The following is a 21,842-nucleotide window of genomic DNA, read 5'->3' on the forward strand; positions in this document are numbered from 1 at the left end:
AATACCCCTACCGCTACTCCTGCCCTCAAAGGTTGATAGGTTCAAAGGCATAGCGTTGTTAAGAAATGAAAAGCAGTCGATATTACCTACCTATTTTTACAATGTATACAAGTCAGGAATCGAAAGGTGCTTAGGCGGGTTTTCTTTGGATAACGGTAGCTAAAAGGATTTGCATTTGCATATTCTTGTGTGGTAGTATGTGAAAGAATCAATATCTAAAGTCGTATGAATTATTTACGTGTTGATTTTAATCGACTTTATGAATAATTGCTTTATTTGTAGATAATCATAACAAATACATGTCAAAGTGCTAATTTACATACAACTAATATGATTAACCAATACCCATACTAATAAGTAATATGATACAGTAGCTATCTCTAATTATTATTGATGCTGAAGTAAAGCAATCCATTAGTTAGCATTATCGAATGAAAAAAGTATAATAAAACTAACGACATAATTATTATAAGACCTACTTATCTAAGACTTAGTCTGCACTGGATAGTTTGTAGTTTTAAATGAACCTTTGCACCAAGAATTTAGGTCAGAAAGAATATTACTATCTTTAAATGGCAATAGATAACCTCGTTCGTAATTGAATTATTAAATTTATTATATTTTGTTCCTTATAGAAGCTACTAATGACAATTTATATTAATTAGATGACTGTGAGAGTTGACAATATTTTTTCTTTTATTTACGAAAAACTGTAATAAGCTTTATCTACGTGCTTACAAAAATTGTGTCGACAAATATTTTTGAAATAAAAAACTTAAATCCAACCTACCCTTTTATGCTTCGAGTGAAAAGAGAGTTGTTACGGTGGCAATTAGAACATGCAATCGTGATACGAAAGTTATGATTTTCGTAAACAAATGTAGTGTCCAAAGCGTATGATATTGCAGTAACATATTGCCTCTACGAGAAAGAAGCGAGAAAATGTAGCACTTTGTATAAAAAGAGGTTGTATTCAGTAATGTCAGTATATTCTTATTAAAAACAGCTAGCTTCTCGTTAGAAACACTTTTTAATATACATTGTTTTCATAACGATGTTACTATTTAATTTCTTACAATTCTAATTAAGTATGAAATGAAATATTTTAAAAGGTTTCATCTCTTGTAATATAAGCACGTATTTGTGAGCCTGAAATATGTTTTGTCGCTGCAGAAAATATAACCTCATCATGCCTGCATTTGTGTCCATTTGTCTGTAGTCACATTGTATTTGGAATTTCTTTCACATATTTCGTGGTACATTTTATTTTCATATTTTAATACAAAAATATTTCGTTCTTTTAAAGTCTGTTGAATTCTCTTATAACATCTAGTCTTGATTGCTATACGCTAACTTTCAATATAATGAAATGTTTTTCTTATTTTAACCTGTATTGTGCTCTTTATTAAATGCACCATGTTTCCTATAATATAAACAAAGACGTTTTACTGCAAACATTTATTGAAATCACTTAAAACGTTGCGGTGTAAAATGTTAAAAGCTCTCCATTATACCGGATCGTTATGATAAGTCTGCGTAAGTACAGTGTTTCAGTTGCAGATTCCGATTAACATTTAACTACCTTAAGCGATATACTATAAAGCATTGTTTCGTAATTTCCTGAGTAAAAAAAGTTTTTTATAATCGTGATCAAACAATAAAATTGAGTTGTTGATAGCATTTCTAATATATTATCAATTATATCGGTTACTAAGATTAGAATATGTATTTAATATTTATGGTAAAGCCAAACCACCGAAGGTTTATTTAAACCACTGTTGAAAGTGAATACCTATTTAGTATTTTGAGAATCTTATGTGACATCAGTTCTTTTTTTTAATGATCTTACAACAATTGCTTATTTTGAACCTGAAATGTGCCCTTTATGACACATTTCAATACTCCCAACGTCTATAGTCGTAATATAACGTCTAAATATAACTAGTAGAGTGCCGTAAGGCATAAAAATGGTCAAACCTCGGAACCCAGGGCCAGTCAATGAATCTGTATATCAAGTATGAGACTGCATTATTAAAACCTCAAATAAAAAAGTTAAAAAAAAAAAATTGACCGATCTCGATTTACAACAATTTTTAACAACAATTTACTGAAAAATGAGAGGCGGAAGGGGGAAAAAGTGTTTATAGTGAAAAATTTAATTTTATTTGTAATAAATTATATGTGCAGAGTAACTTCAATGTTAATTTATTAGACTATCGTAAAAAATAAGTTACAAAAAAAATTATCATTAACTATACACATTGTTACATCATTGTACATTATTGTCGTCGTCGTCGATCTCGTTGATATAGATTGTAGGTGAAGGATTAGTGCAGCTGTCACCATTGCATTCTAAGCAAGCTGCAGTGCAGTTTAATCCACTTTTCCTGCACCCACAAGATGCACCACATCCTGTTTTGCATGAGCTTGGTGCTTCTTTTTCACAAAAGAAGCACCTAGTTTTCCAATCAAAATCAATTGAAGTAGCTGTTCGAAGCTTTTTTTTAGGTGGAGAGCATGCAGATGTGGTGTTCTTTTTTTTTAATTAAGAATTAATTCATCCTTTATTAATATATTTTTGTCTGCGTACCGAATGCACGTAGACAAAGTCGCGAGTATTTATATACTGAGAAAGTCCATCCCCTCTTTCCGCAGATGCAGCTTTTAATGATGATATGCCTCTAGTGACTTTTATAATATCTCCTAGTTCAGAGCTTAATTCAGAACTAGATCCGATTTTATCACAAATGAGGCAATCATTGCTTGTACATCAATACTGGATGGTTCACCCATTGCGACACGTGGCTGCAACAACAAATATTGTTCAGTAATTAACTTTTATCACACTCACTGCACAATAATATAAACATTAATTTTTAATAAACAAAAATCTGAAATAAATATTTTTCGGAACGAAAACAACAGCTACGTATTAAGTCTAGCAAGTTACAACGTGTACTATCCTGTGAGGGCCCGCCATGAACAATACCGAACAGCTGCTGTTATCCCCTCTATTCTCCAACCCGACCTTCATCGGTATATTATTATCTACTTCTTTTTAAAATATGACTTTTGACTAATATAAATTAATGAAAACTCCAAAAAATCAATAATTGTTTATAATAATTTAAAAAAAATTGAGAGCGCGAAAAAAATTTTTTTTAACATTTTTCTATATACTATTAAAAACATATTTTCAAGGTTTATATTAAGATTCATTGACTGGCCCTGGATTCCGAGGTATAAACCTTACGGCGCTCCACTAAACGTCTAAGTATAAAATATAACGTCTATATCTTCTCTTATATATAAAATTCTCGTGTCACAATGTTAGTCTGCATACTCCTCCGAAACGGGTGGACCGATTCTCATGAAATTTTCTGTGCATATCGGGTAAGTCTGAGAATCGGCCAACATCTATTTTTCATATGTACCACGGGCGAAGCCGGGGCGGACCGCTAGTAATATATATATATATTCTACATTTGAACAACCAGTCCAACTGATAACGTTCTATTATTTACATTCTTCATTTAAGTTTTACGCGTAAAGAATTCTCATCCCTTTCAGGACTTCGATTTGTAAAGAACTCCGACTATCATGGTCCGTTGCTCCCATTTCACTCTTTGTACATGGGAAAGCGAAAGTCACTGACTATAAACGGTGTGATTGTACCGAAAGATGTCTTTGAAAATCGATTTGTTGATGGAGAACTTAAATACGTTCTGAGCAATCACGTTTGCTGATTTTCGTTCAATTGTAACGGCGTATTTTGGGACTATTTTGTTCGGGATTTTTTTTATAGATAAGCAGTCTTTGAATTTAATACACTGAATACAATATACATACTTCAAAGTTTAAATTTTATTGAAAATATGTATATTATAAAATGGAGGTAAGAATGTTATACATGATTACATAGGAATTTTTTCTGTGTAGGGTTTCCATGAATTCCATGGTAAAATAATTATCCATTAGGATATTGTATACACATGAGATCTATGGCATAACTAAATGGACATACATAATCTTATCTTTATGAAGACATGATATGACGTTTATTGCGACTCTTTTCATGTAATTCGTGGCTAAAGCGAAAGCAATTTAAAAAGCGACATTGACCATTTCCTACGGTCGACTTTGCGGACATTTCCAAATAGTCTTTATATACTCGGATACTAACAAAGTGTGAGATTTGGTTTCAGCTACATTTTGTTTTCAAGATTGGGTTCTATTATTTTACCGAAATCTGGGGACAAACGAAATAAAAATAACCCTTACACTATTTTTCTGTATTAGGTTCTATTGATAGTATCAATCTTCTACTTTGGTTGAATACAGGTTGTTTTAATTGGTAAAAGATGTACACATGATATTTTCTTACCCTGAAATAGTTGTGTTATATTTATTCATATTCGTACTACTGACGTGTAGACGAACTATATTATATAAACATAAAAATCAGTACGTTTTACATTTGTATCATAGAGCATAGTGTGCTTGTCGCGTGCAATAAGCGATGCTTATACGAGTAGCGAAAAAACGCAGTATTTTCAAGTCTTTACCTTTTTCCATTTCAAAAGAGCAATGCTTTTTGAGCTATTGTAAGATTTTTACTGGTTTCTTTATAATTCCATAGCAAGGGTAATGCAGCGTGCGGAACAAAGTTGTGTCGTAACGAACGCAAAAACGACGATTGTATTTGCACAAAAACTAAAATTTTGCTTAATTTTCAAGACAGATTCTTCTTGAAATATTAATGAGATGTGCATTCAATTATGTTATAAAATTAGCTGAGATTGTTATTTATGGCAAGTATTATATTGTTATCAAAAATGTAAATCTAAATTGAAAGAAAGACATCATTTTTGGTTCAAAGTTTATTATATTAATGCGACAGACTTGATTTTCAGGTAAAGCCGAGTGCAAATAAGGACTGAATAAAAGTAGTTAAAACCAGCATCAGAATGATATTATCCCTACTTAGCATAATACTTCATGTATAATTAGTTCTCTTGGCATTCTTCATTATTCACTGACAGTGTGCGCGAATTTATAAGAGAAAAGAATTTCGTAGCACTTTTCTTCAGCTAACTGTTGCTAATGCATTCGGAATATTCTCATCGCCTTTATTATTATATTATACAGAGCTTTTGTCATGCTTCGACCACACTAAATAGGTCAGATTCTCAGTTGTTTTATTGGTCCAAATGAGGCTTGACATTTTCGTTTGCATAAATTATTCAATCAACATTATGTTCCCTATTTAGTCTAGGCCTGCTCCATTCAATATTTACACCTGTGTTACTTTTACTTTAGAGCTAGGTACCTTTTATTTACAATTAATAATGAATAACCGTTTCACATAAATCATAATATTGTAGCTTTCTACAATATATGATTTATGTGTGTGGGAGTTATATAAAAAATGTACTTAAGTACCTAAGTTCTTGATAACTTTAAACCTGAATTTTTGTATTTAAGTACCTTTCATTGGTTTGCTATCAGTGACTAAAATATTAAAGAATAAAAATTGGACACGTTTTAATTTTCTTTGAGATATATTTGTATTCAAATTGATAGCGAAATCATTTTATAACATGTAACAGCTCTGACACAGTATTACAATATTATTTCCTACAGTAAGGAATCGCCTTTGATGTCGCGCGATGCCGCCGCCAGCGTAGGTAGTTACGCTGCCACACGAAAATACGCTAGGGTTGCAACAAATGGGAAATAAAACAATTGTGATTATTAATATTATGATGAAATCATTTATTCATATTTCATATGTACATTCAAAATAATTGCGATTATTAAATCTGATGTAATTATTTGTTCATAAATATATAATTACAGATATTGCACTGCTAAATATTATTTACGTGGACACTTTATTTTTGGATGTTCTTAATTGTATATTATAACATTTAACTAAGTAATGCATTCGCATTGGGATGTACAATCTGATTAGGAAATAATGAGGACAACATATACATAGCTTTGATTTTAATTCAACAGATACAATTAATACAATCTTTCTGAAATATTGTTTCCTTCTGGGATTTCGATTAATGGAACAGTTTGTGCGCGCCATAATAGAATATGTAAGTACCTATGTATAATAAAATTATTACACAAAAAATACGACTGCGTCGTCCTTTCGCGATAGGTAAAGCAATCTCAGCGTGATTGCTTTACGCGGCCCGCGTCGCCCGACCCCCGCCAGCTCCCCTCCGTTTCTCTGCACAAGTACATTCGTCGCACTACTGTAGGATGGTAATACTGTGGCTCTGATACGTAGTAATCGTATAAAATCGTTTCAAAGTTTATCGACAAGTATGTTATAACATGAAACACATTTATGTATCAAACGAACAGATTTAGATTTCGTATAATGAAAACGAACGTTTCAAAGTCTATATCGAAAAAGGTTTTCATTTCATTACTTGAAGTGTGCAGAGTGTGGTAGAATCTGAAAGGTATTTTATCTTTGCTTTGTAATATTGTTGTAATGGCGGGATTATCGTTTCATTTCAAGCGAAAGGTTAGTTGTAAAATTTAATGTGCTTTCCGAATTAGTGCTTTGTCTTTACGCACGATTGGTATTTATTGTACTGTATTTTGTATACCAGGTGGGGTATTGAATGTTCTATCTTAGGTTGTACTTTGTTTCCAAAAATAAGATGTTTCATGAACTACTTTTTTTGAAATTAAATGAAATTTGCTTTATTTTACACCATACATATAATTAAAAATAAAATAAAAATAATAGGCAGCCGATAAACATACAGAGGGTCGAAGATTTCTTTAAATCAATTACGAAAAGCAAAGGAAATGTGTTCATGTTAGTTTCTAAAAAATAAAGTAACTATGAGGCATGTATAAACCATCATATTTACAAATACCGCCAATATATTGTTTCCTACAAGCCGAAATGCGCTCTTTCCGTTACACATATCCTTATTTCATCGCACACTTGCCCTCTTTTAGTTGCCAATCGAAACTGTTCTACATAATTCCACCTTACCATAAAGCTTTCTGTTTCCTTGATCAGGCTTAACGCATTCACGTGAACGGGAGATTATATTTGATCATTTTGTGTGCTAAAATAATGGTGGTTATCGAATTTTGAAGCGGTGTTACCGAGGGAATGTAGTATTAAGTATATGTAAGATTTTATATTATAATAATACTAGCGGTCCGCCCCGGCTTCGCCCGTGGTACATATGAAAAATAGATGTTGGCCGATTCTCAGACTTACCCGATATGCACAGAAAATTTCATGAGAATCGGTCCACCCTTTTCGGAGGAGTATGCAGACTAACATTGTGACACGAGAATTTTATATATAAGATGTTATATTGGCTTAAAAGATACAACAATTGAAGTAGATCGAATATCGACAATGTAAATTTTATTTATAAATAGTTCATTAATTGCTGTATTATTTCACGTATTACAACTTGCTGCTGAGATGAAATTCTTACGCGAAACTTCTTCTACTTTATCTAGATTCCGTTCTCTGAGGAGCAAAATGGCTTATGAAATTATAGATTTTGAGATAAAAACGTTTTAATGTATTTGTATTATTATTGACGACCGTTTTTTTTTCTGTAGTTAACATGTGTGTGAGTTTTTGCATAGTGCTCACAAACGGTAGAAATTTATGTGCGGTTTCGTCTCCTTCACGGCATTCAGTTGTCAAACAATTTAGACTTAAAAACACTCAGCTCTAACTCAATATTATTATTTACCACCTATATGTTTTATTTATATTTTTCAACAAATGATCACTTTGAGAAACGTCGTGTAATATGATTAAGATAATACACGTTTTGGAATTTAATCTTAACTGTCAGTAGCAGAACAGGCACGTATATATAAATTCAATATTGAAATTTCAAGCTTGAGATGATGAAAGTTGATATCTGATACAATATTTTGACATGTATACCTAACAATTGAGATAAATAAAGTTTATATTATATTCGTAACCACTCCTGCATCCGAAAGAGACTGCATATGAGACCAAATTATAAAATTAAAATATGCAAGTATCATTTGTAACCTCACACCTGAAAAGTAGGTCCCATACGAATCTATAGATTTTTAATTTTTATATTAATTATCTGGTATATTAAAACAAAACTTAACAACTAAGTGTATTTATTGTAGAAAATAACCTAATCAACTACTATGTTATCCTTATTCGATCATTTGCATGCTTCCTAAGTAGATTTTGATATAAATTTAATCTGTTTTAATCTTAAGTTTTCGCATTAGTTGCATGCATCGTCCTTCATAATATTCATATTAAGGCCGTATACAACATGTTCGCTTAATTGCATTTAGTGTCGCTAAGATTTCGCTGTAAGTGTGTTAATTAAAGTTCAAGGCACCCACGGGCTATGAACGTTGTTGTCTAGACTTTATTGAATCATTTTAAACTAAAACTGCTTCTTACATTGACAAGGTAAAATGGAAAGCATACATTGAAGCACTCTGAGTACATAGATTTAATGAGCGATGGTCTTTTCATTTTATGAGTATAATCATAAAATTAATTAGTTTGTTCTGTTATGATTACGCGGTGACAATTAGTTGGTTGATAGTTAAACGTTTTTGCTTTTCAGAGGCTCAGTAATATTTAATGTTTATAATGAAAAATAACCTCGTTAATATATTGTTAATTTAAATATATTGGTTTAAAAGAAAAATTGTTGCAAGGATTCAAATACTTAAGAGCAAGTCTTAAAGCCGTGATTTATAAATACCATCTTTGACTGTTGTAAAAATTTAATAAAGATTGAAACAAACAAACAATAAAAGTAACTTACAACGCGTTGAGTGGGTTTCTGCGTGCTAGTGATTAATTCCGCCCTCGTATCTAGCTAATGTATCAACGTTAATCGTCAGCCTTTCATTTCTCGCCCTCTCATTATTCTGATAACAATAAGCTATAATTTCTTGACAACATTGGTAAACAAGCCTCCTTCAAACCATTTAACATCATTAAGAAATTAACGAGAACACGAATTAACGGAGTCAAATTATTCGCCTGTACAGTAGGTACGTATTTTATTATGTTAATTTGAAATCTTGTGCATTACACGCTAAACATATTGTTCATTACTTTGTTCTACTTTGATCGTGTACGAAACATGTTACATGTGCGATAAACTCAATCTTTATAACAAGTATGAAGCTATGAACTGCTGCAAGTTAAAGTTGTTGGACGTCCTTCGAAATTAATAAACAGCGCTAGAGTCTTGTTTATTTTCATAACAAAGAGAAGTATTAAAATATATTCAATTATGAAATTTCATCGTTCAGCGTTCGTTATTACATTACGGGTTCGTGCACAAGAAAACAAAATATCGGAGTGCTGCAGTCTTCCGTTGCGCTGACCGCAATAAAGCGGCCAGGCTAAGGAAAATTTTCATTTGATATTCCATTTTTATGGCCTGTCTTTATACATCCACGTTGCTAAGGAAAATAGAGATTGCACGTGTTATGATTTGAAATGCGTTCACTAGATCGATGCGTGCTGAATATATTAGCTATATCTTGTCGAGTATTGTTTTCACACATTTTATTACGATATTTAAATGTTTTATGTATTCTTCATGTAGCTGTAACTCTGTACACATACATTTTTGATAGTACCTACTTTTTTTCTTATTTGTAAGGTTAAAGTTAGGCAGTAATCTATTGCTATCCAGGTGCACTGCACGTTAGGTTGCCATTTTTCTTTGGACTTGCAGCACATGCGATGTAACGTATGCTTGATTTTTGGCAATCTATCTGCTCACTAACTGATCATCTGCTACAAGAGAAATAATCGAACACTCTCGTAATACTAAGTTGTAAATCGACGAGGCACGTGCATCGAGTAGAAAACCTACAAGAAATGTAGTAATGATATATGAGCACAAATATATTGGCTTTATCGCAGGAATGGATGAATCAAGTAAGAAATAAGTGGGCGGAGGACGATTGCAGGCGAAAATTAAACAACTTTATCAATATAAAGAAAAATAATAAAAATAAACAATCTGGTGCTTTGAATTCAAGAGTTGGTGTTTAAGTCAGTTCAATTTCATTTCATAAATCTTAACAACAATATAAAACGTTCCAAAATTAATTTGTAGATTAAAAAAACATTCAAAATGATTTACTATAAAGCAGAGTTGATAAAACAAACGGAATATCAAAAAATAATTCACAAATTTAACTTTGTGAAAGTTATTTACCAATAACACGCAGCTATTTGGTAATTTTAATTTAAACACGATCACTCAATCATCAAAATGCTATCAAATTTTCCGATCCATAAAGATTCATTTGCGAAATAAGTGACTATTTCCATGATCCGAATCATGTTATTATCATGTTATGTACCTATAGGAGTTCAATATATAACTCGGAAGGGTAACAAAAGATATCCTATTTGTGATATTGTAAACGTTTTACCTTATATTTTGTGTAACAAGTTTTTGAAAAAGGGTCCTTTATGTCTGTTAAATTATACCAAATCCTCTTACTTCCACAAATGAAATATATGGTACGCGTTTATTTGTACCGCTGCAGCCTTTGAAGTTGTGTGTTACTGAAATGTAATTTGTATTAATTGTATTTAGTATTGTCTACATAAATGAGATTTATTGCAAAAATAATATTTTCTATGGCCTGAACTTTATTCTGATTTGAAAACATTGTAAGGTCTTAGGTCCTACGTAGTTATACATTTATTGAATCAATACCTCAAGATGCTAATAATCGTTTAAATTTTCTTTTTACAGGTAAGAGAAAAACCAAATGTTTGCAGTGGGTAAGTGTATTCTATATAGATAAGAACAAACTTTTGTATATCAATTAAAGCTCAGCAAAATAACAAGTTCAACGTAGTTAAAGACTTGCTGACTTTTTGTTTACCATCTCTACATTATGGGTCTAAGTTATACTAAAAATTAAATAAAAAAAATCTGTGTGCCGAGCACACTTGTCAGAAGTGAAACTTCTTTGGCAAGATTCAAAGGTATCCAAATCGTCGCCTTACGTGACGTTCATGACGTGACGTGACGTTCTTGCCTTGATGCCCTTGAAATTTTTCTCTCAACGCGCCTAAAGAAATATCACTTGAAAAATAAATTTAAAAATTTCCTGCTACATAAATATAAAACAGTCGACATTATTACGTACCTACAGTAAGTATTCAAGTAAAATAAATACCCTCTCGCTGTTATATAGAAGAGATTTGTTGTATATTCATATGCGAGGGTTTAAACAATTCTCATATAATATTTATAAAACGACGAAAGTCTTAGCAATCTGTATAAAAGCTTACTTCAAGGTCAGCAACGTTCACCTGTTACCTTCTTAACCCCTAAATCAGTGCCGGTGAGGTGTTTACGGTTTTCTCTTGCAATTTTCACTTTACTAAACCCTCTGTATTTCTATGTAATACATAAATAATTCGCCTAATCTGCGGTAGATAAGATTTAATTATATGTACACGATAATTTTACGGCGTCATTTTTTTCTTCGATGTATTTTTGATCAAAATTATGTAGCGAAACACTTTGTTTTTTAAACTCGCATGAATATATGCAACGGCTTGATATTATACGGTAAAACCATAACGCAAATGCATTCAATAGTTTATGAAAATAGATGATGAATAATTCGTGTCGTAGAAGAGCAGCGGAAAATAAATTCACACTTCGTTTCATTGTTTTCAACTTCCACCCAGTTTTACATTAGTTCTTCGCATAGATTCGTATTTTGTTTGAACAAAATTTGTACTATCGTTTATTTTTTATTCGTTTATGATACTGTTTCTCAGTTGTAATGATGCTATATTTCTTGTGGTGTAAAATAGATATGTGGGAAATCAATTTCAATGGATAATCATGAATGAATTAAAAGTAATAATAAACTGGAATCAATTATCTAGCTTTATCGAACAATAAATTTATTTCAAAATAATTGTGTTAGAAATGTGATATGGTTTACCGATAATTATAAAACCTGCCTAAAGCTGCCTAACCTCGAAATATTACATTACTATTTACTAATTTAATTTAATTATCTAATGATGCAACGAATCATCTCTTATATTTACATTTTAAGTGTACGACTAGGAACGAAATTATTTTAGCTACTCAACTTTTTACGTAGGCGCTTTATCGTCATATTCTATACAAGGCTGTAAAATTTAACAATTTGAACTGTAAAACATTAAAAAACTCGTCTTCATTTTATATCGCCCTACCGGATAATGTTTTTAAATCTCGTAGCACGCATATTCATTTTTGTAAGATAGCGGCACATGCCGCATTAAAGTCCGGCTGTTATAAGCTAGGCCTCCTGGGTACGTGTGAGTGAATGAAGGCGGGGGCGGACGGCTCGCGCAGCCTCAAACGCCCCGGTCGGCCGCCAGTCGACGCCGCGGGGAGCGCGCACTACCACGTATCCGTCTCTCCCTCAGCTAACCGCTTTATCAACTAACCAAATAGTGACAATAAACGTGACACTTTCAACATTGTAAGTAATCACACCCCGTCCGAATCGATATCGAACCCCAATAAAAATACATGTCGATCTCTTTCACCGTATTAATTGTGCGCTTTAACGCAATTATTCCGAAGCATTTTCGCGACATTAGAATACAATTACGGCAGTTGGCGATGCGAATCGTAAAATTTTATGACACGATTCACCTGACTTGTCTGGAGGTCGTAGAAGATAGCTGATGCGGGTTGATTGATGTGCGCGCCAATCAAATGTCTCGTTAGATGGATACCTTTTATTTCAGCTCCTATTTATTCCGCTTCTGTATTTATCATGAATATAATGTTTATTGCACCTTTCTGATCATAGCATTAGATTTATCTGGAATCTAAGACAAATAAAAACTTGTTTAACTGTCTATTATTGTGATGTATCGTGCTGTACAATGGATTTCCAGCCAAAGTTTATTCAGCTAGTGTGCGATAATTCTGCCAGTTGGCAAGCTCTTGACATTTGGAACTGTCTTTGTCGATTTCAGTCTATGTATCGAATAGTCTGTAAACCCTCGTTACTGCTTTAATCCTTTCCTAGTTATTAGAACTGAACTAGTATATTGTCCGCCTATTCGATGTTCCTGAGCTTAGCGATCATCCTTTGTTTGCGAAAATCTGAATTTTGCAAATTAATCTTTGTTAAAATCAACCTCTGAAATTAAATTCACTTCGCAAATGTATAACCTCATTACCTTACCCTCTTCTTGGGAGCTTTCGTTGATACATTTCACTGAAGTAATCTAATGGCAGCCTCTCGTTTGAATTTCAATTTTGTCGGGACCGGGGTAAATTATTCCATTGTTTTATCGATCTATTTGGCCTTGAGTAGGTTCCAATATAGTTATGTATACGTGTATCGCAGAATAGAGCTGTATTATAATATTTGCACTTTGCAAGACGCAGAATTATCCTCTCGCTCGCCGCAACTAAGTACCCAGTCCATGCGATAAGTGTTCGAGAAATTGAAAAGGATTTACTTTGCGCAAGCGGACCCGTTTGTCGGATTAAATTGGCTTAGTTCTCTGTCTAAGGCTTGTACTGCGGGTAAAAATTTCGAAGCCCGAAAAATTGTTCATATCTTAATAGAATTTCACTGGAAATGCTTCCAAAATTTCGGAGAACGTAATTGTAACAAGCCATCGCTAAGTAAGATGGTTTTCAGTAATCCAGCAAAGGATTTTTCTTTTTTATCCAATTCATTTTTTTATGCATAAAGAAGGGGAATTGTTTCCTTGTTAGGGAGTATTATTTGAGGTTCGCCGTGAAAAGGCAAAATGGGGACGTTTACCTAACGCGACCATGACCCATTTTGCTCATTGCTGAGGATGATCCACTTCCTAATATACGTAAAATGTGTCTTTTATGCGAAGTTGTAAAAATAAGTTTTAATGACAATGCTGTTAAGGTGTTCACGTCTCTAATGAGTCGTGTAATGGAACATTTATTTTGTTATTGCTTAAAACTTTGCTAATTCAGAATATTATATCATTAAAAGCTTCGTAAGCACAGCATTAATCCACTGAGAAAAGATATAAAAACGTAAATATAATGGTAATACGACAGTAAAACGATGTAAATGAATCTTTCTCGTGCGTCTCTTCACTTACAAATCTCACGCCATTTTTCTTTATAAAATCCATATATGCATGACTCAGCTCGCAAAGATTTTTGATCCAACAAGATATAAAGAGAACTCACCGCATTGTTTTACATTTTGTATCTTCGAACAGAGATTTCCTACATCCTCTCCGTATTATGTTTCCATTAGGGCTTGTTGACTCAACCCTCACACAGTTACTGTGGCCGGCTTTGTGACTATCATGAACTCGTATCAAGTAGGCATGATTTATTTTCATTATCCTATACAACCGAGAGCGTGGATAGGAAAACCTATAAAATATAAAACTTTATGAGGGTTAAATATTCAAGACCATCACACATACACGATTTACGTTCTCCTAAAGTTTTAGTATGTAAAGAGGACTAAGCGTTTTTATGAAATGAATATCATGTTGTTATCTTTATTGTAAATTGATTCGGGTCATGGTCCAAGTAACAAAAATCGATTTATTAAATTTTTGCATTGTTTCCTTATAATATGAGAGCATACCTATATCGTATGTGTGTTCAAGCGGCAAGCGGGCGTCGGTTGACATTTTTCGGCCCTGTTAAGAGAATTCGGCAACAGCTGATGTAAATCCGTTTAGCTCTGCAGTACCTCATTCTATGACAGGGGATTCCGAACTGATGACCCACTGACCCAATTCTGGACTGCAGCAGAAAGCGATCTGTAAACCTTATTTATTTCACGTTCTGGCACTGATTCCAACTCAGGTCTTTCATATTCATGATCGCAATTGTCTAAAGTTGTGAACGTTTCAACTTCTTTTAATTATCGAAATCAAACCCGAAGTCGCGAACTGGCGAAAGATTTTTTGCATAATTGAAAACAGTATCTCTTATCTTCTTCATTTCCATTTTTAAGACTCACCAAGTCAACATTAAGTGATAATAAATTAATCCTTTTAAGATTAGCTTTTGTTCCTTATTTAAGAAAATAAATACAAAGACCACAGCTGCTGCTTCGAAATAATAACTAGCTTTTAATATCTATTATTATACTACATAATAGCTGGATTAGAGAGCTGTGCTTTGTGTTGCACAATTTTATAATAAACAAAATGTATCTCGAGCAATGTATTATTTATCAAAGCACGGAAATAATAAATATTGATATTCCTAATTGAATTGAGATTTTAATATTTCAAATTGTTTCAAATATAACATCTATTTTAAATCTGAAATGTATCTATTGAAATAGGTATAACTATCGGTAATGATGAAATTTAATATAAAGCTCATCCGTGCTGTATTATGATATTTTCATATAAATAATGGGATCTCAAGTTTGGGATAAAGCTCCACCTTTGTTAATGGATAATTGCCGAACTCGGTCGATTATCCGGCTCAGGACAAGGCTTAAATTTTTCCGGGCGCCAATTAAAACGTGCTCTAACGAATGCCCTTATAGTGCACGACTTGAATATTTTATGTTTGCGACCTCCCGGGAAATTAATGTAGGGCGCAATAACCCATTCTTCTTCCGCTTCAGGCCTGACTGGGAAGAATTAAAAACATTCCCCTATGTCTGGTTAAACTCAGACTACCCGTGTTTTTGCATAAGCAAGTTAATTAATTAATTATAAAGATTTGCTGAGTAACATTGTTTGAACGTGATTACGCGTGTTTATGGGTTTTTCGAATCAACCTCATAAAATGAACGGAAGGCACATCGAGAAAGTAATGTATCCAAGTTAAAAATTTGCACGTTTTGTATTTACACTCCATCATGTAATTTATGGCTAAATATTGATGTTAATTGCTTAAAAAATAAAATAAAATAAAAACTAAAAATGAATATCGTATCCAAACCGCAACATCTTGCCAATTTTCTATCCAAACAAGGTCAAGACTTGCACTCATTGAAATTCGAACAACATTAAGACAATTGAATAGGAATTTCGATCTCGTTTATCTTTCTTGTTTCGTTTGCTCCATGGGGAGTAACAAGAGACGAGAAACTGAATTAATCAGCCAAACATTTCCCGTTGAAACTCAGCATGGCTCACCGCAGTATAAGCGAGTACCTCTGGGGCTGTAATTCTGCACCTACCCCATTATTCCACTACGCTGCTCCTCAAACACGTGAGATCCCTTTTTTGCTATCCGCACTCAAGTATCTACGACTAACGCTCTTGTCCGTAACTGACGTGCGTGATATCCACAACTTAGAAATGAATTTTTAACGTTTTACGATCCTGGGCACGAAGCTGCTCGGATTTGGTTTTACACACCTCGAGAATTTTATTCGCAAAGCTTTATACAATATTAACAGACCGTCTAGTTCATTCCATTCTTATAAATCTTAATTTCTTACGTTTTGTGAATTTTGCGTTCTCTTGACGTGAATATTTTCTTTAAACTTTTGTTGTTATCTACTTTTAATGTAAAAATGGTGGCCTTAAATATGTGACCCACTTTTATCGGGACAAGGCCGTTGGCTTGTTTTGTATAACCTACTTGGAAGAAGTCGCATACGTTAGTTGAAATATGTTATCAATTTAACCCCACAAAGCAATAAGTTCAAAATTTTAAGCCAACTCGAGCGCATATTTAAAGAGATCGACATCGTCAGCAATAATAGAATAGTGATCGATTTCATTTTTTTTAAGATGCGGATTTCGTAATTTGTAAATCGAGCAATTCGAAGTGCAGTGCAGTGTGTTAAGCGTAAACGAACGCATAAAATTCAGTGTCGGGTCGGATGGTACGATGCGCGGTTGGTGGCGTTCGCGTCGGAGACGCTAGCGTGAACGGTACAGGGCAGCGGAAAGGGTGTCGGGCCGCGAGCGCGAGGACTGGTGCCCGCACGAGGCGAGGCGTCATGCGCTGACGTGCACAAGGCGCTGCGCATGCTGTGGCGCAGCGCGATGCCCCCCCGGGCCTGAGATGGAGGAGGGAGGGTACTGGCGGCCGTCCTGCTCGACGCTGTCGCTCGCGGAGCACCATGGCAGCTCGACGCACCTGTGCGCCCGCCACGCGCCGCGCATGCCGCACCGCCACCTGCCGCACGGCCCGCACGCGCACCACGCGCACCACGCGCACGCGCACGCGCACCACCTGCAGCACGCGCAGCCGCTCTCCTGCCCGGTGCACAGCCCCTTCCGACAGCCCACGCCGGAGTACTGCGCTGCTCATGCACAGGTTTGTTCCACTATGTTTACGTCGTCGCCTTTCTATCTTGTTTTTCAGTAATATTTAGACCAGTTCTTTCTATTTCTCATTAGTATAGCATCAGTAGATAATATACAGGTATATTTGCTGCAGTCTTATTTCCGTGAATGTTCGCACACAGATTGAACCGTACCTATAGATACAGTTATTTCAATTTGTGGTCGCACATTAGTAAACCACTTTTCGCTTAGCGAACTATGGCGGTCGCGGTTACAGTAGGCTGCGTGGAATGTGTGGACTGTGGAGTAAATAATGATTCACTGAATTTAAATCTACTTACGGAATAAATCCTTTAGGACGATTAATTTAGCCTACAATCTATTTTTACACTCGAAATAACACTAAACACCGTGTGAATACGACGGAGTAAATAAAAGAGAACACTGAAAGTCACATTTAGTGGCATTAAGTGACTAACCTCTACACTCTACAGACTTAAAATATATTATGTTATTTAGCTGTTAGATATGTTAGGCAAAATGTCTTAAATTACATAATATTATATCTTACTTATTTGAACCTTTTTAACTAGAGTTTAAATAAACTCATTACATTAATTATTAATATATGTTTTACAAAGTACTCATCGGCAGATATCAAATATACGAGTAACTTGATAACTCGGAAACGACAAAAAATAAATTGAACGATTATTCATATTTGAATGAGTCGTTTCCGCTTTATGGAGGTTGAAGCGAGTCATAAAGTACATTTAATGCGTGTTATAATCTTGGATATAATTCTAAGATGGGACGGAGTGGTAAGATTAAAAACCACTTATTACTAGGAACTGATAACTTCTAATAAATTATTTCTATTTAATACCGTTACAATCCAGTATTCTTACAAATAAAGAAATGTAGAATCCCATTGATATTGGTCGCGATAATAGTTCATTAAAAATTCAATAGCAAAGCATGCATTCATCGGATTAGTGCTGTGATTTCTATTACAATAAATTATATTTGACTATAACACGATTAGAATGTTTAATGTCTATTCTATAATCGTTAATTTAAGTGCTTGTTTGTTTCACTCTACATAGAACAATTGTAACCAAAATCTGTACTGGCATAATCAGCTTCTAAGAACACGAAAATTCACGTTGTTAATCATTCAAATTCACTCAGTGTCACCTGTAATCTCAGTAATATAAAAATGCGTGCAATTTACCATAATTTTACCCCTGCCAAGAATTATTAGCAACTTCCAATAGTATCGTGACAACATTGTCACGCGCCGCAGCTGGTCTTGATTGATGCGATCTACTTCATAATGTATACGTAATGCGAGGGGATGATGTATTTATGTAAGCATTATGTTCGAATTAGATTTATAGTATCATTTATTTTTTTGGGGAGTGATATTAAAATTAAGACGTGTGGTTGTTATTCTGTTCTGGAGGTTCTCAGGTAAAAACTCAATGAATGCGTCATTCAATTAGTCTACTATAATAATGATTGTCGATACAACAACGTTTCAAAAACAACTACAAAAAACTCATAATGTACACTTGCAAATCAGATGAAAATTATGTTGTTGCAGGTTTCAGGATAAAATTATAATAACAATACAACTATAAAAAAGTAAAAACTATTCAGCAGAGATCATTTCATCATATATTTTTATCTTCGGTACATTATCAAATTCACTGAACTAATCATTTTTGGTACGAGATATTACCCCCTCGCGCACAATAAAAAACTAAACGTACCTACGTATACGTATCACAAAGTGAAGGTATGAAGTAATCCTTCAAAGTATTGTTACTTATGAGTTTCCAACTCATACAACTTACTTTTTTCCGTTATAACTTATGAGTAGCGAGTGTTTTTATCTGTATAAAGTATGATGTGAATCGCTTTTTTATGAAAATTTATCACGTGTAGTCTAGAAGCGGGAAAATGAGGTTTTTAAATTACAGCTGGTGGATGCTGGTCTATGAATAATTGCGCAGATTTATTGTTCATGAATCGATATTTTCAATAATGATTTTGTTATTATTACTCTGACATAAAAGCTACGTAATGTTAGTACACAGAAGTTATTGAAAAAATCGATATTTCTTGTTTAATACAAAACAAATTGAATATTGACCGAGCACAATAAATGGGACACATTTCATATTAAAATGTTTTAATCAAGCAAATGCAGTTTTCCAATGAAAATTGTTTTAAAGGGACTTCAATGTAATATGAATAAAAAATAAACAGCAAAATTCCGCTCTGTTGCATCAATTTTATTTGCATCAGTAGCAATTATGCGAATAGAGAAAATATGTGTTGTTTTATTTGTTTCCATTCGCTTATTCATATTAGATTTTTAATATTCTGTTCTCTCTGGAAATAATTGGATTAACACATATGAAAGATTATGAACGTTTTAATGTCTATTTGTATAGTATATTAACACTTTTATGTTCACCGTCAAATTCTGTTTGATATGTTTATTTCAAACTAGATTTCCGCCCGCGGCTTCGCCCGCGTTTTCAAAGGAAAACCCGCATAGTTCCCGTTCCCGTGGGATTTCCGGGATAAAACCTATCCTATGTGTTATTCTGATGTATAAGCTATATTGTGGTAAAGTTTCATTCAAATCCATTCAGTAGTTTTTACGTGAAAGAGTAACAAACATCCATACAAACTTTCGCCTTTATAATATTAATAGGATGTAATATAACTTAAGCTGGATTGTTCTAGATTCGAGATATATTCACGTTAATACTCAACGCAATTAATAAGGTTTAAGTATAATATTCTCGTAATGACTTCAGTCTCACGGCTCTTTAACTTTCGCTATATCATTTACATTTAATGTTCTCATTGTTTAATATTGCGCTTAGCTCGTGAGTTTTATAAATTAAGGGGTTTAACAACCCCTGTAGTTATAACCGGGCTAAAATAAACTCATTGCATCTTTTACTAACATTCTTAGCTGTTCGGGTAAGCTTAGTTGTCTGGCTTGAATATGAAACAATGTGCTTCATATTATTCAAATATTAGAAATGTTTTTCTAATCTTAAAACATGTAGTAAACCTGCAACCAAAATTGAAAGAGATTGTAGGTACGATAAATCGATTGCCCGCACATAAAGAGATGAAGGAAGATTGTAATAAATTGAATCGATTGCTTGGTTGCGGAGGACGAGAAATTTTCATTACGTCAGCTAGAAACAATGAAAATTGAATAGATAATTGCCAAAGTTAGGTCGCTGTTAGTGAATGTGGGGGAGGACAGTTACTAACGGTCACACGTGAAGGTACAACTTTGTGGAACTGGGCCAATATTTAATAATGTTGGAGGATATTTTATCATATTCAAAGTACGGGTATCAAAGAATATGACAGTGAGTAGGAGGCTTTTGTATGGATGATTAAAAATAACGCTTGCTTCAGTTAAAATTCAATTCTTATGAATAGAAAATTCTCTGAAGATCACAAGGCCTCTACTTAATTATGCTTCAAGTAGTTAAACACTAGTGATATAAATAAGTAGTTATGTTTAACAAATAGCACGTTTTCTCGTAGCAATTAGTCGTGTCTGAAGGCGTCAGTTCTCTGCCGCTTGTTGGCCGGGAGATTTAAAGCCTGGTAATTTCATTCTCCGTTTATTGCAGGAATTTTAACGGAGTCTTGACGCCTAGGCGCGACCTACATTGTGTAGACATTTAATATACAATGTTGTCACATTGTTGGACTAAACACGACTTTCTCTTGAACTAATATGCCTACGTATCAAATTATTTTCTTCATATTGCGTTCAACGGATTCAATCTTATTAAATCTTTGTATATTTCTTGGAAGTTTTATTTGAATATTTTCGGTGTTTGCAGACAAGAAGAACTCGAATAATCTATAAGCAGTACCTATTATTAGTATTTTACTTTAATTGAGTAGGAGTAGTAACGTAAGAAAAAACTTAATATGTATAAATCGGGTGAAATGATCGTTATAATAGTAGGGGAGCCCAGGATGCTAAATGTGGATTTACTTGAGCGTCACGGGAACCTATTAGAATTGGTAGATTAGACCATAGCGAGAAAAAAAGGTCCTATAATGTTTTCACTTTTAGCGGTGGGGAAGGGTTTTTTTATTTTTTTTAATTAAAAAAAGAAAAAAATTGGCTTGGAAATACTCAAGCGCGTTAGATATTGATATTTTGCATGCTCCAGGACGTCACTGAAAAAAAGTATACGTTAATCTGACGATTTAAGTGGCGATTTAATCGCTATGAAGAAAGGGTAAAAAATTAAAGTAATATTATTCGAGCGCGTCAGATTAATATATGGGGGGGTTAATTACAATATAAGAAGTCCCCATTTCGCTAATCTGACGATTCGAGCTCAACCTTAGGGAATTATGGATTATTCAAATTTTCCAGCGGGGCCCCTGAGCGCACCCACCAACCATAGCTCATATTGACTAGAGGTACTAATGAATAGCTAAGGTACCGTCCCTTATAGTAATCTGACGCGCTCGA

At 33.8% G+C, this 21,842-nt stretch overlaps 2 protein-coding genes across 6 annotated transcripts in view; both read left to right on the top strand.

The window, feature by feature from the left end:
• CASK (peripheral plasma membrane protein CASK) overlaps window positions 1-21,842 on the top strand; it is a 151,745-nt gene that overhangs the window by 24,828 nt on the left and 105,075 nt on the right. The gene's annotated exons all lie outside the window — the stretch shown is intronic.
• LOC149488559 (uncharacterized) lies at window positions 12,447-17,417 on the top strand. Its single transcript, XM_089695719.1, has 2 exons — window positions 12,447-12,549; window positions 16,802-17,417. The coding sequence occupies exon 2, from the start codon at window positions 17,079-17,081 to the stop codon at window positions 17,382-17,384; it is 306 nt and encodes a 101-aa protein (XP_089551845.1). The 5' UTR covers window positions 12,447-12,549; window positions 16,802-17,078; the 3' UTR covers window positions 17,385-17,417.

The sequence above is a fragment of the Colias philodice genome, chromosome 5 (genome assembly GCF_061535455.1).
Source record: "Colias philodice isolate Cphi_HAF_F1 chromosome 5, ilColPhil1 Martin Lab GWU primary, whole genome shotgun sequence".
Lineage (NCBI taxonomy): Eukaryota > Metazoa > Arthropoda > Insecta > Lepidoptera > Pieridae > Colias > Colias philodice.

Bases quoted from the DNA above. Each gene is read 5' to 3' on its own strand.
- LOC149488559 (XM_089695719.1), top strand. From the start codon at position 17,079: ATGGAGGAGGGAGGGTACTGGCGGCCGTCCTGCTCGACGCTGTCGCTC.